General features: G+C 42.8%; 1 protein-coding gene across 1 annotated transcript in view; it reads right to left on the reverse strand.

Annotated features, from left to right (window-relative positions):
• Window positions 1-698: 698 nt before the first annotated feature.
• The window catches only part of ebag9 (estrogen receptor binding site associated antigen 9), a 59,841-nt gene continuing 45,029 nt past the window's right edge, over window positions 699-15,510 (reverse strand). The window contains exons 3-4 of the mRNA XM_070882860.1: window positions 14,243-14,334; window positions 699-3,029 (exon numbers count right to left, since the gene is read on the reverse strand). Of these exons, the coding sequence (XP_070738961.1) occupies window positions 2,909-3,029; window positions 14,243-14,334 (213 nt within the window). The 3' untranslated portion in view covers window positions 699-2,908. The remainder of the gene's footprint in view (window positions 3,030-14,242; window positions 14,335-15,510) is intronic.

Here is a 15,510-nt window from a genome sequence, read left to right on the forward strand (position 1 = left end):
ATCTGTAATACATGTTTGTATCTGCCATTTTAATGGAGGTGTTAAACCAGTTTATGTTAAACAGGTTAAAGCTTTCATTAAAATAGCTAACAGAGGAATATCATATGAATGTGATACAACTTCATCCTGTAATATCAGCCATAGTTAACACATTTTTAGGGCATTTTCTGTGCACTATTTTAAAACCCGTTTACAATAAACACGTTAACACCTGTTGAAATGGCAGAGTAATGTAATACAAACACTTAGTGCTCCTCTACTGCTATCACCAATAGTAATTTCCAGCCTTATGAGTGACATTAGAGTCAATTCAGAAGCATTGAGGAGCCGTATGGCTTACTCCTGCTCCTATTTCTTATGTTCTTATGTTCAATGTTTTGTGGCTTCTTACAAATATTATTCAGAAGTAGCCACTAATCAAACACTAAAGTACAAACTCTTGACTACCATGAAGAGCCACAGCTAACTGTCTTAAGGCTAGTAACCTAGAACCGACTACTCCTTAGGGAAGCTTTTTCCTAAATGCATCACAGAATTTTCATGTGGCATCCCAATATGAATTACATCTGAAAAGCACATCATCCATTTGAATGCTCTCAGTAGTGACTTAGGTTGTTATGTACCACTGCAATGTGAAAAGTGCAAAGAAAGGAGCTTCTTTGCTCCCTTTTTTCTGTAATCAAAACTGGACATAAAACTTAAAACCAAAACATTTATTTTTTTACAAAAAATTGACTTTAAAATGCAACAAAATAGCATAGTAATCATTGCAAAATGTTTTCTTATGGAGATTTAATTTGCCACCAATGGTAAAAGAAAATGAAGATGGGTAGGTGTCACAGGAAGATCAGATGACACTAGCTAAAATTAACACTCTTGCTTCAAGTTTCATTAAGTGCCCAACTCTCGTGTGGAGAACAAAAAGACCATGAATTTTCAATTACCCTTTAATACTGTACAATGTATTGCGCAATAGATTTAAACATATGTATTTTACAGCCTTAGGAAAATTTATACAATTTACATTACTAAGTATAAAGGTTGCTGAAAAGAAGTAAAGCAGTATATGGAAATAAACTGTTACTTATGTTGAAGAAAACAACTAGTGATTACCAGTTTGACAAGTAATCTGTATTCTTACAATTCTACCTGCAAAGATATTTGATGTGGCCACATAAGATTTCAGTTTACGGTCCAATGCCATCACTGAACAGTTACAATAATTTGGATACAAGGGATCATTTATTGATTTTGGTAATACTTTCACCAAATTTGTATGAAGTAATAACAGATTTCAAGAAGTACTGAATCAGTGAGAAAATGCTGCTACAAGATGTTTAACTGTAAGGTGAACAAGATAGATTTAAATAAGCACCCAGTCACAAAAGAGATCTTGAAAACATCATTTACAAGCCATTTTGTCAGCTTTTGATCAAGATGATACACGTTAAATTATTTTTAGTGTACCAACATACTTTTTGTATGCAACTCATCATTTTATTTTGAAAAATTGCCCCAAAATCCAAGTACAAATTGGATGGGAAAGGTTTTAGTAGAACAGATCTTGAAGTGATCAACACTAAATATGCACTATCAAATTGGAAAATGAACCTAAAATAGGAGCATCTTATGAAAAATTATATGCTCATCACCAGTTAATTGAATTTTAGCTGTACAATAAGCACCTTTCAAAACAAGTGGGCGGGAATAGCAATACACCATGTAGTAAAGAAAATAAAGAAAGCTGGTTTACTTTCCAATTGTAGAATTAGGCAGCGGTTTAACCTTATTTCAGGCAATATTAAAAATATTCTGCTCTTAATTGTGGATTAGAGAATTCATAAGACTACAAATAGGTATCAACCTACAGCAGAATAAGGACCATTTTCATTTAAGTTACACAATTTCATTCAAGACATCATTCATATCATTTTAAAGTAGTTAAAAGAAACATGCAAAAATAAACAAATGCAAGCTGATTCTGCTGGCTTCCAAAAGACAAAAATGGGGCAGATACTGCAGAACTGTAAATTACATCAAATTTCAAATTTTGCAGCAATTATGTACTTTATAGGTGACTGGCTACGAATATAGACACACACACTAGGCCTAATAATATGGTAGTAGTTATATTCTTCATTGCTTCCTGCAGAATTTGTATTTAAATTTTTTTTTACAGTAATCGCGACTGAAATGCTAAATGCCAAAAGTCATGAAGTAAAAAAACAAAATTGAGCTTCAGCAACAGTCCTCTATTTAGCGGATGCCAATCACCCCCAAACAGACATTTGACCAGATATAAACAAATGCATTTAGTCATTTTTTTTATACTTATTCTCTCAGTAACCTGTTTAAAGGAATATATACAGCACAAACTCCCATGTTTTGATAATTCATTGATTTCATTAGTAATATTTCAGTGTCCGGCAATAACAGAACAGATGGATAACTTGTAAATCCAGACAGACCAACACACTTTTATGCTTAAATATAATTCCAAATAAAAGATATTTTACACACATCAGATAAATTACGTCCATCCAGCTACAAATATTCCTATATTCAACCTGGAGAATCAGAAAAGAACGCCAGTAAATAATCTACTAGGATGTTCAGGAATTGGTGCAGTAAAGTACTGCGCCCAACAATGCACTGACTGGACAGCGGAGAACAAAATGTATATATATTGTAAAATCTTGTAGCTATCCCGACGACTTCCAGTAATCCATGAAGATTTCCAAGCATCAGATGGTGACTTGAGCTAAAATGCATGCTCATTGGTCAAATGCACATCAGTAGCAACTACTTATAAGAACATTCTTCACCAAAGTATACTGGTCATAGTTGCCACGACAGTAACATATCCTGCTCTTCTGCTGACAGTGACAGGTCCACATCTCACTCAAGGTTATGAAAGCTTTACAGCAATTTTGTTCTGTTCCTTTCTCAGTAACCTTTGTGCCTCCTTCTCCACCTTCTTCCTTTGCTGTTCAGCCGACCTCTTCTCCCTCTCTGCAAGCTTCTGCTGCCTGAGGGATGGGGAAAATAGGAAGTGTTAAAGGAGAAAAGAGAGCAAGAAATCACATGGATGAACTTCAACAGCTGTACATCCCTTTCTGGAGTAAAAATAAAACGGGGAAGGTGGCTCAACCGTGGCTAAAAGGGAAATTAAGGATAGTGTTAAAGCCAAGTAAGTGGCATACAAATTGGCCAGAAATAGCAACGAACCCGGGAACTGGGAGAAATTTAGAACTCAGCAGAGGAGGACAAAGGGTTTAATTAGGAGGGGGAAAATAGAGTATGAGAGGAAGCTTGCTGGGAATATAAAAACTGACTGCAAAAGCTTCGATAGATATATGTGAAGAGAAAAAGATTAGTGAAGACAAACGTAGGTCCCTTGCAGTCAGAATCAGGTGAATTTATAATGGGGAACAAAGAAATGGCAGACCAATTGAACCAATACTTTGGTTCTGTCTTCACGAAGGAAGACACAAATAACATTCCGGAAATACTAGGCGACCGAGGGTCTAGCGAGAAGGAGGAACTGAAGGAAATCCTTATTAGTCAGGAAATGTTAGGGAAATTGATGGGATTGAAGGCCAATAAATCTCCAAGGCCTAATAGTCTACATCCCAGAGTACTTAAGGAAGTGGCCCTAGAAATAGTAGATGCATTAGTGATCATTTTCCAAGACTATCGACTCTGGATCAGTTCCGATGGACTGGAGGGTAGCTAATGTAACACCACGTTTTAAAAAAGGAGAGAGAGAGAGAAAACGGGGAATTCTAGACCGGTTAGCCTGACATCACTAGTGGGGAAAATATTGGAATCAATTATTAAAGCTAAAATAGCAGCGCATTTGGAAAGCAGTGACAGGATCGGACCAAGTCAGCATGGATTTATGAAAGGGAAATCATGCTTGACAAATCTTCTAGAATTTTTTGAGGATGTAACTAGTAGAGTGGACAAGGGAGAACCAGTGGATGTGGTGTATTTGGACTTTCAAAAGGCTTTTGACAAGGTCCCGCATAAGAGACTGGTGTGCAAAATTAAAGCACATGGTATTGGGGGTAATGTATTGATGTGGATAGAGAACTGGTTGGCAGACAGGAAGCAGAGAGTCGGGATAAATGGGTCCTTTTCAGAATGGCAGCCAGTGACTAGTAGGGTGCCGCAGGACTCAGTGCTGGGACCCCAGCTATTTACAACATACATCAATGATTTAGATGAACGAATTGAGTGTAATATCTCCAAGTTTGAAGATGACACTAAACTGGGTGGCGGTGTGAGCTGCGAGGAGGATGCTAAGAGGCTGTAGGGTGACTTGGACAGGTTAGGTGAGTGGGCAAATACATGGCAGATGCAGTATAATGTGGATAAATGTGAGGTTATCCACTTTGGTGGCAAAAACATAAAGGCAGAATATTATCTGAATGGCAGCAGATTAGGAAAAGGGGAGTTGCAACGAGACCTGGGTGTCATGGTACATCAGTCATTGAAGGTTAGCATGCAGGTGCAGCAGGCGGTGAAGGCGACAAATGGCATGTTGGTCTTCATAGCTCGGGGATGTGGGGCAGGGAGGTCTTGTTGCAGCTGTACAGGGCCTTGTGGAGGCCTCACCTGGAATATTGTGTTCAGTTTTGGTCTCCTAATCTGAGGAAGGACGTTCTTGCTATTGAGGGAGTGTAGCGAAGGTTCACCAGACTGATTCCCGGGATGGCAGGACTGACAAATGAGGAGAGACTGGATCGACTGGGCCTGTATTCACTGGAGTTTAGAAGAATGAGAAGAGATCTCATATAAACATATAAAATTCTGACGGAACTGGACAGGTTCTATGCAAGAAGAATGTTCCCGATGTTGGGGGAGTCCAGAAGCAGGGGTCACAGTCTAAGGATAAGGGGTAAGCCATTTAGGACCGATATGAGGAGAAACTTCTTCACTCAGAGTTGTTAACCTGTGGAATTCTCTTCCGCAGAGAGTTGTTGAGGCCAGTTCGTTAGATATATTCAAGAGGGAGTTAGATATGGCCCTTACGGCTGAAGGGATCAAAGGGTATGGAGAGAAAGCAGGAAAGGGGTACTGAGGTGAATGATCAGCCATGATCTTATTGAATGGCGATGCAGGCTCGAAGGGCCGAATGGTCTACTCCTGCACCTATTTTCTGTGTTTCTCTGTTACATCTACACAGAAAATTGTTTAGCATTTATTTAGCAGAAAGGGCAAAACTAATACATGGTTCCAAGGACAAAGAAACTTATAAAAAAAACAAATGGATGAAAAAAAACAAAGAATAAACCTGTACAATGAAACATATAATTGTATTGCACTAAATGGGATTACTTTAGATGCTCCCCCAAATATTGATGCTTAACTCGGCATCTGAAATCTCACAATTAAAACTTCAAGCATAAATTAACATTAATATTTAAAATATTCAGGTATATTGTGGCAAATCTGACTTTAAAGTGACTAGTTTTAATTTTTAAAAGATAACCTCCAATCAACACATACATACTTTAAAACAGTATAATAGTTTATATTAGACTATCACTACACTCAGTCCACCTACTGCATTAACAATGAAAAAAAATCACTTTGGTTTGCTGTTTGATGACAAGATGGCTGCTTCTATGCTGGTAGTTCCTCAATGCTTCATCTCTATCCATGGCAATCTGCTGCCATCCTTTGCTCTTTCTTTCCCAAATCTCCTCGCTTCCACTGTTCCAAGTTACCCAGACTCTACTCGTTGGTGCATTTTAGCCCTAACTACAAGTTAACTGCTATTTTAAACCACCATTACTCAACCCCCAACCCCTATGCCCGTTCTCTGCTTCTCTCACTGAGCTTCTGGATCTCTTCTCAAATTTGGCTTCCAAATTCCACGACTTCTCTGGACATCAAGACTATGCTTCTGCACAAGGCTCATTTGCTGTGTCTCTATATGCTGCTCTGTTGCTTAAATTTTGAAGTAATTTTGGTCAGATACAGCCCCTCGTCCACCACTGCTGCTCTCGGTTGAGCCTGTGACTGACTGACTTGTCCTACTGGTTTTTCAGTGTTATGGGTTTCTAGCTCGTGGTTTGCATTTTTTCGCCGCTTCTGATCTACAGTGACCTACAACTTCACCACCATCTCTCTGCCCCACAAACAATTCTGTACATCTCCTGGATCCTCAATCCCATAAAAATAACCTCCATCCTCTCAATACCCTTCAAATAGCTTCTGGATTTCACTCACCTGCTGCACCTGTCACCAAACTTGGACAACAGTTCGTCGATGTTTCATGCCGACTCCACCCTACCCAAGTCAACTTTACTCCACCACGGGACCTCTGACTTTAACTCTGGACTCCCTCTGATTGTCACTTTCTATTCTGTGATACTACCAGAAAATATGTATCCTAACAATTGCTACATAATCAGGTCTATGTAACTCGAGTTTTCCCTGTGTCCATTCACGCGCGCATTTTGGCTACTGCTCCGGACCCGAGCCGATCACTTCTATTTCCCCTTTTTTTTGCTCTCTATCCCTCTCTCTGGTTGTCATGCCCCCTTTCACTTCTCCCCACTCAGGTACTCTGCCCTCCAAATTCCCTACCCCAACGCATCGACCTTCGTACTCTCCTGCCGCCGTCCCAGGCTGGACTCCCTCTTAGATAAGCCTACAAGCTTTTCTTTATGCCTCTTCTGGCATCCTCCGAAGGGCCCGAGGCACCCATCGCTGCCTCCTCATGAGCAGCAACTCCAACTGTCCAATCCTACTCGCTCACCAACCTTCCTACCCAGCGCGTCCACTAGGAGCTGATCTTGCCAATCTCCTCCCTGTCCAACATGCCCCTCCGTGCTCACCCTGTGGACTCTGGCAGTGAGGCAGCCATCACTGTGCTTCATATCTCCCTCCAGAATGTCTGTTCACTTGTGAATAAGGCCCTTGTCATCCATGAGCACGATTGGCATGACTGCATCAACATCATGGCCTTGATGGCAACCTGGCTGAGGGGTGACAACACCTTACCCCTAAATGAAGCCTCTCCGTTTGGCTATACCTTCCACCAATTGCCCCACCCAGACTGTTGCGATGGCGGTGTGGCTCTCATCACCAAAATATACAAGACAGGAGGCTTGTAAGAAAGGTACAGCAATAATCATGGTCTATTTTAATTTTTATATTGATTGGACAAATCCAATTGGCCTTGAGGAAGAGTTCATTGAGTGTATCCGGGATGGTTTCCTTGAACAGTACATTGCAGAACCAACCAGGGAGCAGGCTATCCTGGATCTGGTACTGTGTAATGAGACAGGATTAATAAATGATCTCATAGTAAAGAATCCTCTAGGAAAGAGTGATCATAGCATGGTTGAATTTGAAATTCAGTTGGAGAATGTGAAAGTTGGATCTCAAACCAGTATCCTGATCTTAAATAAAGGTGATTACAAATGTATGAAGGCAGAGCTGGCTAAAGTGGACTGGGAAAATAGATTTAAGTATAAGACGGTTGATAAGCAGTAGCAGACATTTAAGGAGATATTTCACAACTTTCAACAAAAATATATTCTAATAAGAAGCAAAGACGTTAAGAGAATGAAATACCATCTGTGGCTAACTAAGGAAGTAAACAATGGTAACAAACTGAAAACAATGGCATACAAAGTGGCCAAGATTAGTGGGAGGACAGAGAATTGGGAAATGTTTAAAAACAAGCAAAGGATGACTAAAAAAATAATAAAGAGAGAGAAGATAGATTATGAGTGTAAACTAGCAACAAATATAAAAACAGATCGTAAGAGCTACTATAGGTATATAAAAAGGAAGAAAGTAGTTCAAGTAAATGTTGATCTGAGCAGATTGGAAAACCGCAAATGTAACACCCCTATTTAAAAAAAAAAAAGAGGCAGACAGAAAGCAGGAAACGATAGACCAGTTGGCCTAACATCTGTCGTTGGGAAAACGCTAGAGTCCATTATTAAGGAGGCAGTGGCAGGACATTTGGAAAAGCATAATAAAACCATTCTGACTCTGCTTGATTGTATGAAAGGGAAATCATGTTTGTCAACTTTGCTGGTGTTCTTTGAGGATGTAACGAGCAGGGTGGATAAAAAGGAACCAGTGGATGTGGTGTAGTTGGATCTCCAGAAGACGTTTGATATGGTGCCACATAAAAGGTTACTGCACAAAATAAAAGCTCATGGGGTTGGGGCAAACGGTAACTATTGGGGTGCAACAGGGATCGGTGCTGGGTCCTCAACTATTTACAATCTATATTAATGACTTGGATGAAGGGATCGAATGTAATGTAGCCATGTTTGCTGATGATACAAAGATGGATGGGAAAGCAAGTTGAGAGGAGGACACAAAGAATCTGCAGTGATATAGACAGGCTAAGTGAGTGGGCAAATATTTGGCAGAAGGAGTATAATGTGGGAAAGTGCGAGGTTATCCACTTCAGCAGGAAAAATAAAAAAGCAAATTATTTTTTAAATGGAGAGATTACAAAATGCTGCAGTATCGAAGTACCTGGGGGGTTCTTGTGCATGACATACAAAAAGTTAGTATGCAGATACAGCAAGAAATCAGGAAAGCAAATGGAATGTTGACCTTTATTGCAAAGGGGATGGAGTATAAAAACAGGGAAGTCCTGCTACAACTGTACAGTGCATTGGTCAGACCGCACCTAGAGTACTGCGTAGAGTTTTGTTCTCCTTATTTAAGGAGGGCTATATTTTCATTGGAGGCAGTTCAGAGAAGGTTCACTAGGTTGATTCCAGAGATGAAGGGGTTGACTTATGAAGAAAGGTTGAGCAGATTGGACCTATACTCAGTTTAGAAGAATGAGAAGTGATCTTATTGAAACATATAAGATACTGAGGGGGCTCAACAAGGTAGATTCAGTGAGGATGTTTCCACTCGTGGGGGAATCTAGAATTAGGGGGCATAGTTTCAGAATAAGGGGTCACCCATTTAGAACTGAGATGAGGAAGAATTTCTTCTCTCAGAGGGTCGTAAATCTGTGGAATTCTCTGCCCCAGAAAGGTGTGGAGGCTGGGTCATTGAATATATTTAAGGTGTAGACAGATTTTTGAAAGATAAGGGAGAGAAGGTTTATGGGGAGCAGGCAGGGAAGTGGAGCTGAGCCCAAGATCAGATCAGCCATGATCTTATAGAATGGCGTAGCAGGCTCGAGGGGTCGAATGGCCTACTCCTGCTCCTATTTCTTATGTTCTTATGATGCTTGAGCAGTTATAATCAGGGATGCTCAAGGACAGAATTGAGGAGCGCAGACATCTCGTGGGGTTGTGAGGCTGAATGAGATTACAGAGATAGGCATAAGCGAGGCCATGGAGGGATTTGTAAATAAGGATGAGAATTTTGAAATTGAGGCGTTGCTTAACTGGGAGCCAATGTAGGTCAGCAAGTACAGGCGTGATGGGTGATCTGGACTTGGTGCGAGTTAGGACACAGGCTACCGAGTTTTGGATGACAAGTTTACGTAGTGTTGAATGTGGGAGGCCAGCCAGGAGTGCACTGGAGTCATCAAGTCTGGAGGTAACAAAGGCATGGATGAGGGTTTCAGCAGCAGAAGAGCTGAGGCAGGGGCAGAGGTGGGCAATGTTATGGAGGTGGAAATAGGCGATTTTAGTTATGCCGCGGATATGTGGTCGGAAGCTCATTTCAGGGTCAAATGTGACGCCTTGGTTGTGAACAGTCTGGTTTAGCCACAGATAGATGCTAGGGAGAGGGATGGAGTCAGTGGCCTGGGAACGCAGTTTGTGATGGTGACCAAAGACAATGGCTTCGGTCTTCCCAATATTTAATTGGAGAACATTTCTGCTCATCCAGTACTGGACGTCAGATAAGCAGTCTGACAATTTAGAGACCATGGAGGGGTCGAGAGAAGTGGTAGAGAAGTAGAGCTGGGTGTAGTCAGCGTACATGTGGAAACTAACTCCGTGTTTTCGGATGATATCACCAAGGGGCAGCATATAGATGAGAAATAGGAGGGGGCCAAGGAAATATCCTTGGGGGACACCAGAGATAATGATGCAGGAGTGGGATATATAGGCCTAGTCTACTCAATTTCTCCTCATAGGGCAATCCCCTCATTCCAGAAACCAGTCTAGTGAACTTCAGTTGCACTCCCTTCTAAGGCAAGCATGTTTTTCCTTAGGTAAGGAGACCAGAACTGTACACAGTACCCCAGGTGTGGCCTCACCAATGTCCTGTATAATTGCAGTAAGACTTCTTTACTCTTATACTCTAATCCCTTTGTAACAAAATCTAACATACCATTTGCTTTCCTAATTGCTCGCTGTACCTCCATGTTAACTTTCTGCGTCCGCCCCAACTCACTTACAACTACACTCACGAAATCCCAACTGTCCAGCCTTTAGCCCTCCATTCACCACAACATTCTGCGGCTACCGCTCTGCTCAATCATAGCCTCACCACCATTTTTGATGCACTAGTCCCTATTAAAACCATTAACCCTGGCCGTTCCCCCTGTTCAACCCATATCTTTGCTCCTGTAAGTCAGAGAGACGCAGACTTGAACGAATATGGCGGACAACTGGTTTAGCCATTCATCGCTAGATCTGGCTGGACCACAAAGCATTATCAGGTCCTGCTCTCATCTACCAAAACCGATTACTATTCCAGGATCATTCTGGAATTCAAAGATAACCCCTGGCTTTTTTCTCTACTGCAAACAGTCTTCTTAAACTCGTCTCCCCTGTTACCTCCACCCCCACCTCCAACAAGTGTGAGGAGCTCATGGATTTTTTTTGTCTCAAAAGATTCAAACCATCCTATCAGCACCCACTGCCGCTTTCCTTCCTTTGCCTGGGCACCAGGCCGAACATCCTGTAAGGTTCCCCCGTGGCCTACATCTGTACTTGCTCATCTTATCCATGAGACCCACTTCCTGCTCCCTCGACCCTATTCCCACTAAACTGCTGACCACCCAACTTCCATTTCTGGCTCTCATGTTAACTGATATTGTTAATGGTTCTCACTCCTCAGGTACTCCCCCTTCTCCTTCAAATCTACTGTCATCAACCCTCTCCTCAAAAAAAACAATCCTTGACCCCTCCATCCTTGCAAACTACCACCCCATCTCCAAAGTCCTTGAACGTGCTGGCGCCTCCCAAATCCATGCCCATCTTTCCCAGAACTCCATGTTTGAATCCCTCCAATCAGGTTTCCGTCCCAGCACAGCACCAAAACGGTTCTTATCAGAGTCACAAATGACATCTTATGTGATTGTGACAAAGGTAAACTATCCCTCCTTCTCCTTTTTGACCTGTCTGCAGCCTTTGACTTGGTTGATCACTTCGTCCTCCTCCAGTGCCTCTCCACCATCGTCCAGCTGGGTGGGAGTGCACTCGCCTGGTTCCATTCTTATCTATCTAATTGTTGCCAGAGAATCACCTGCAATGGCTTCTCTTCCTGCTTCCACACTGTTACCTCTAGTGTCCCCCAATAATCTATCCTTGGCCTCCTCCTACTTCTCATCAACATGTTGCCCCTTGGCGACATCATCCGAAAACACAACGTCAGTTTCTACATGTACGGTGACGACATTCAGTGAACGGACATTCTGGAGGGAGATGTGGAGTTTGGGGGGGGGGGGGGTGGGGGTGATAGCTGAGTATAGCATCCCACAGCATTTGCAGCCGTCACCTGTCCATTACGTCCTTTAGCTGAAGGGTTTCCAAAAATTCCTACGAGTCCCTCTCCCTGAAAATTAAAGAAAAGCTCCTCTTGGACTGTTAAAAATGAGCTTTGGATTTTTCAAGTGGAGATCTAAGTTTTAAAAGGAAAAAAGCAAAAGGGGGCCAACCTCATGGAACCCCCCCCCCCACTCACCCCGTGTTTGGACTTTTTGAGAAGAATTCAAAATGAACCTAAATTACAGAAGCCTGAGATACCCTAAACATCTATGGGAAGGAACATATCAATTTTAAGATTCTACAACATTTTGGCTGCAAAAAAGAGTTACCGAATACAGGAGGTGGGGCTAACCTCTGAAGCAAATTTGTGTATTAAGGATCCCAGACTGTCTGGGGGAACTATGCAGCACCAATTCATCCCCTAAGAGATAATCAAATTACTAGCCATTATCTAAACTACAGAACTCATCCAAAATATGCAAGAAGCCAACTACCCAATCAACCACTATGGAATCATGGGCCCAACTCGATGGCCAGGAAACTGGGCAATCCTAAAACAATGCAAAACCAGCGATAGCATATTATCCTAATCGAGTTACTGCTGACTAGCCCACCAAAACACTGATAAAGGAGACATTTGAAAATCAATGGACAGAACAGTTTAAACAAATACCAAGAACTGATTTGGCGCGAAGATAAGGAAGCCTGTTTTAGTATAATTGAAGGCCTGTTCTGGCAGTTAGGGGTGCTTCTAGAGACACTATCAAGGTAGCAGTCTCGTTGCATAAGTTTAACACCAGCCTCGAAAAGTGGGACCCCGAAACATCAGCGAAAGGAATCTCTAAAACCCAGAAGGACAACACCATGACAGCAAACAGGCTTTCAAAACGACTATCGGAAAGTCTCGGACCAACGCAACCAGTCAACCGGAACCAACCTGACAAAACCGAAGAAAAACCGAAATTTTTTCCACTCTACAAGCTGGTCCTACGCTACCAAGGGGTAAAACATTACCGAACGGAACTTTTAAGACTACCCTGACCAAGGAAAAGTGAATACTCACCCCACAAGTCTAATACGCACCTTATCGCATCAGCGGACTCAGCCCAAGTGAAGAAGTGACGCAGGTTGAAGTCCCCAACGAGGTCCGGGGTACAGACTACAGAACTCGGACAACTAAGGCGAACCCCAGAGTTTGGAACAGGACCAGGACAACTAAGGCAAACTCCAGAGTTGGAACTGTCAAAAGGGAATTGGTGAGCATGGTCCCTGAAACCCCAAAGTTCTAACCTAGCAAGATAGTGGGTCTAGGAGGTTAGGTTTTTCTTACTGTTCCTATCTGTTGATGTTCTTGTGTGTTTTCTCCTTCCAGATTTAGTGCGCAAGTATTTTGGGAGGTGGGAGAACTGTTTCCTTTTAATCTGTTATGGGTTATGTGTTCTTCCCAAATATAGAGCATTTGAGTTGCCATTTCTTCATATTTGTACCCGATTACTGTGATTATTAAAATGTGCCCTTTTACTCTGAGCACAATAAAACCAGTTTTGCATTCTACCCAACTGACTCTGTCTCAGTTTCTCAACCCCCAAATCAGTCCAGTGTCTAGAATCCATGTGTGGGGCGCCTCGAAAACACCAAGTAATCAGAGAAACCTGACCCAAACACCACCCCCTACAGCTTGGTGTCAATTTTTGTCTGACTAAGCTCTTGAGACATTTTACTATGTTATAGGCACTATATAAAGGAAACCAAGGACAAGGATTTTAAAAATAATGGAGGGGCACAGGCAGGAACTAGGGGAATAAAAATATGGGACTTTAAGCAGGTAAGGAAGCAAGGAACTGCATTCTAAATGAATTGCAATTTATGGAGCGTGGAAATGGGAAGGGATAGGTAACGGCAGAGACACACTATACTCTGAAGGTAAAAAGGGCTATCCTTAAATGGTTCATATCAAGGTCTTTACACCGAGACAGTCAGTATCTGTACCAGCACACCCACCAAAAAAACGAATTAAAATTATTAAAATAAACATAATAAAAAAATAAACTATATAATAGGATGACAAAAACGTCAGCATTTATTGAAAGTTTGAATTACAGTTTGCGAAAGAATTGAAAAACAGAGATTGTTCATTTTTGAGAGAGTACAACACATAAAACCACATTTGATTAACAGAGGGAAATTAATTGAAATTCTGTCAAAATGGAGATTTTTGAGTATGTGCGAAAATTTAAGAGGCATCCTCCCCAATCCTATGGAAATAGAGCAAATAAGGAAAAATAACCCTTCAAGAACTCTGCGTTCCTGCAACTCTGCCCTCTTGTGCAATCCCCACTCCTGTCACCCCAGCATTGGCAGCTGTCATCCGTTCAATATCTCCTTTGGCTCGGTATCAACTTTTGTCTGACTATGCTCCTATGAGACATGTTACTATGTTAAAGGCACTATATAGATGCAAGTTGTTGTTTAATGTCCATGTGCTTTGGTTAGGGTACCAAGACAAAAAACAATATTGTAAGCCATTACACCCAACTTCTTCTGATGCCAATAAAGCAGCTAAAATTGGGTACCTCAGCACTTCTTCTGCCTCCCAGGTGGCGTCTCCCTCCTCTTCCCATGCATTAGTATTTTCCTGCCAAGTGTCAAAATCCCCCAGTTCCGCCTGCAAAAGAACAAATTACATCTGTAATTTTTTATGTAATTAAAATCTATAATACAGTATGGTATTATTCACGTTAGAAAATTAAATCTCCAAAATTAAGTTTTAAACTTAGATATTTCTGAATTCTGGATAAAGCAAAAAAGAGCTTGAAACAAAAAATATAGCACCTTTTATGTCAACAGGAAACCCCAAAGTACTCTACTGCCAATTGACTACTTTTGAAGTGTAATCACCGTTGTTTTGTAGGCAATGACCAAGGAAAACAAAGCTAAGATACTTGGAAAAATTGGTATCATCAAGACCCATATTTACAATACTGGGTAATACACAGACTGTATTACCATCCCTTTTCGTAAGCGGGTGAGCGAATGCGAGACAATTTAATCAGCAACCTGTGAAAGTATTGAATTATAGGGCCCAAGTTTCGGGCCGCAGTCCCGACCTGGACGCCCGATTTCGCGCCCGAAAGCGCGCCTAAAAAAAACTTAGATTCTCCAGCTCCTTGCAGCGTCCTCTGGAGCTGGGCGCGGCGCAGCACGAGCTGTGGGGGGCGGAGCCAGGTGCCTGCGCTGAAAACAGTGCCGGGACCTCAGCACAGGCGCGCTACAGTGGGCGCGCATGTGCAGTAGCTCCAGGTGCCCAAAACTGTGTGGGAGGGGCCCAAGCACGCCGCCCCTAGCCCTGGCCGAATGGGCTCACTGGGGCAGCGTGGATCAGGCTCCCATGCCCAGCTCCTGCTTCCTCCCTTCAGCTGGCTCCCTCAAACCCGCCCCTCACCCTCCCGCTCCGACTCCCCCCCCGACCCGGACTCCCGCTTCCCCCCCACCCCAGACCCGACCCGACTCGACTCCCCCCCTGACCCAACTCCTCCCACGACCCGACCCATACCCACTCCCCAGGTCCCAACCACCTACCTTTAACTCCGGTGCTGGGGGCAGGCCCCGCCCGAAGTCTTGGGCCCGGTCAGCCTCTCTCGCCTCTCCCTCTCTTCCCCCCTCCCCCTCCCATCCGCCTTCCCTCCCCATCTCCCTCGCCTCTCTCTCCCCCCTCCCTCTCCCCCTCTCTTCCCCCCTCCCTTCCTCCTCCCCCCCACCCTCTCTCTTCCTCCTCCCCCCACCCTCTCTCTTCCTCCCCTCTCTCTCTTCCTCTTCCTCCCCCTCCCTCCCTCTCTCTTCC

This window comes from Pristiophorus japonicus, chromosome 1 (assembly GCF_044704955.1).
Source record: "Pristiophorus japonicus isolate sPriJap1 chromosome 1, sPriJap1.hap1, whole genome shotgun sequence".
NCBI lineage: Eukaryota > Metazoa > Chordata > Chondrichthyes > Pristiophoridae > Pristiophorus > Pristiophorus japonicus.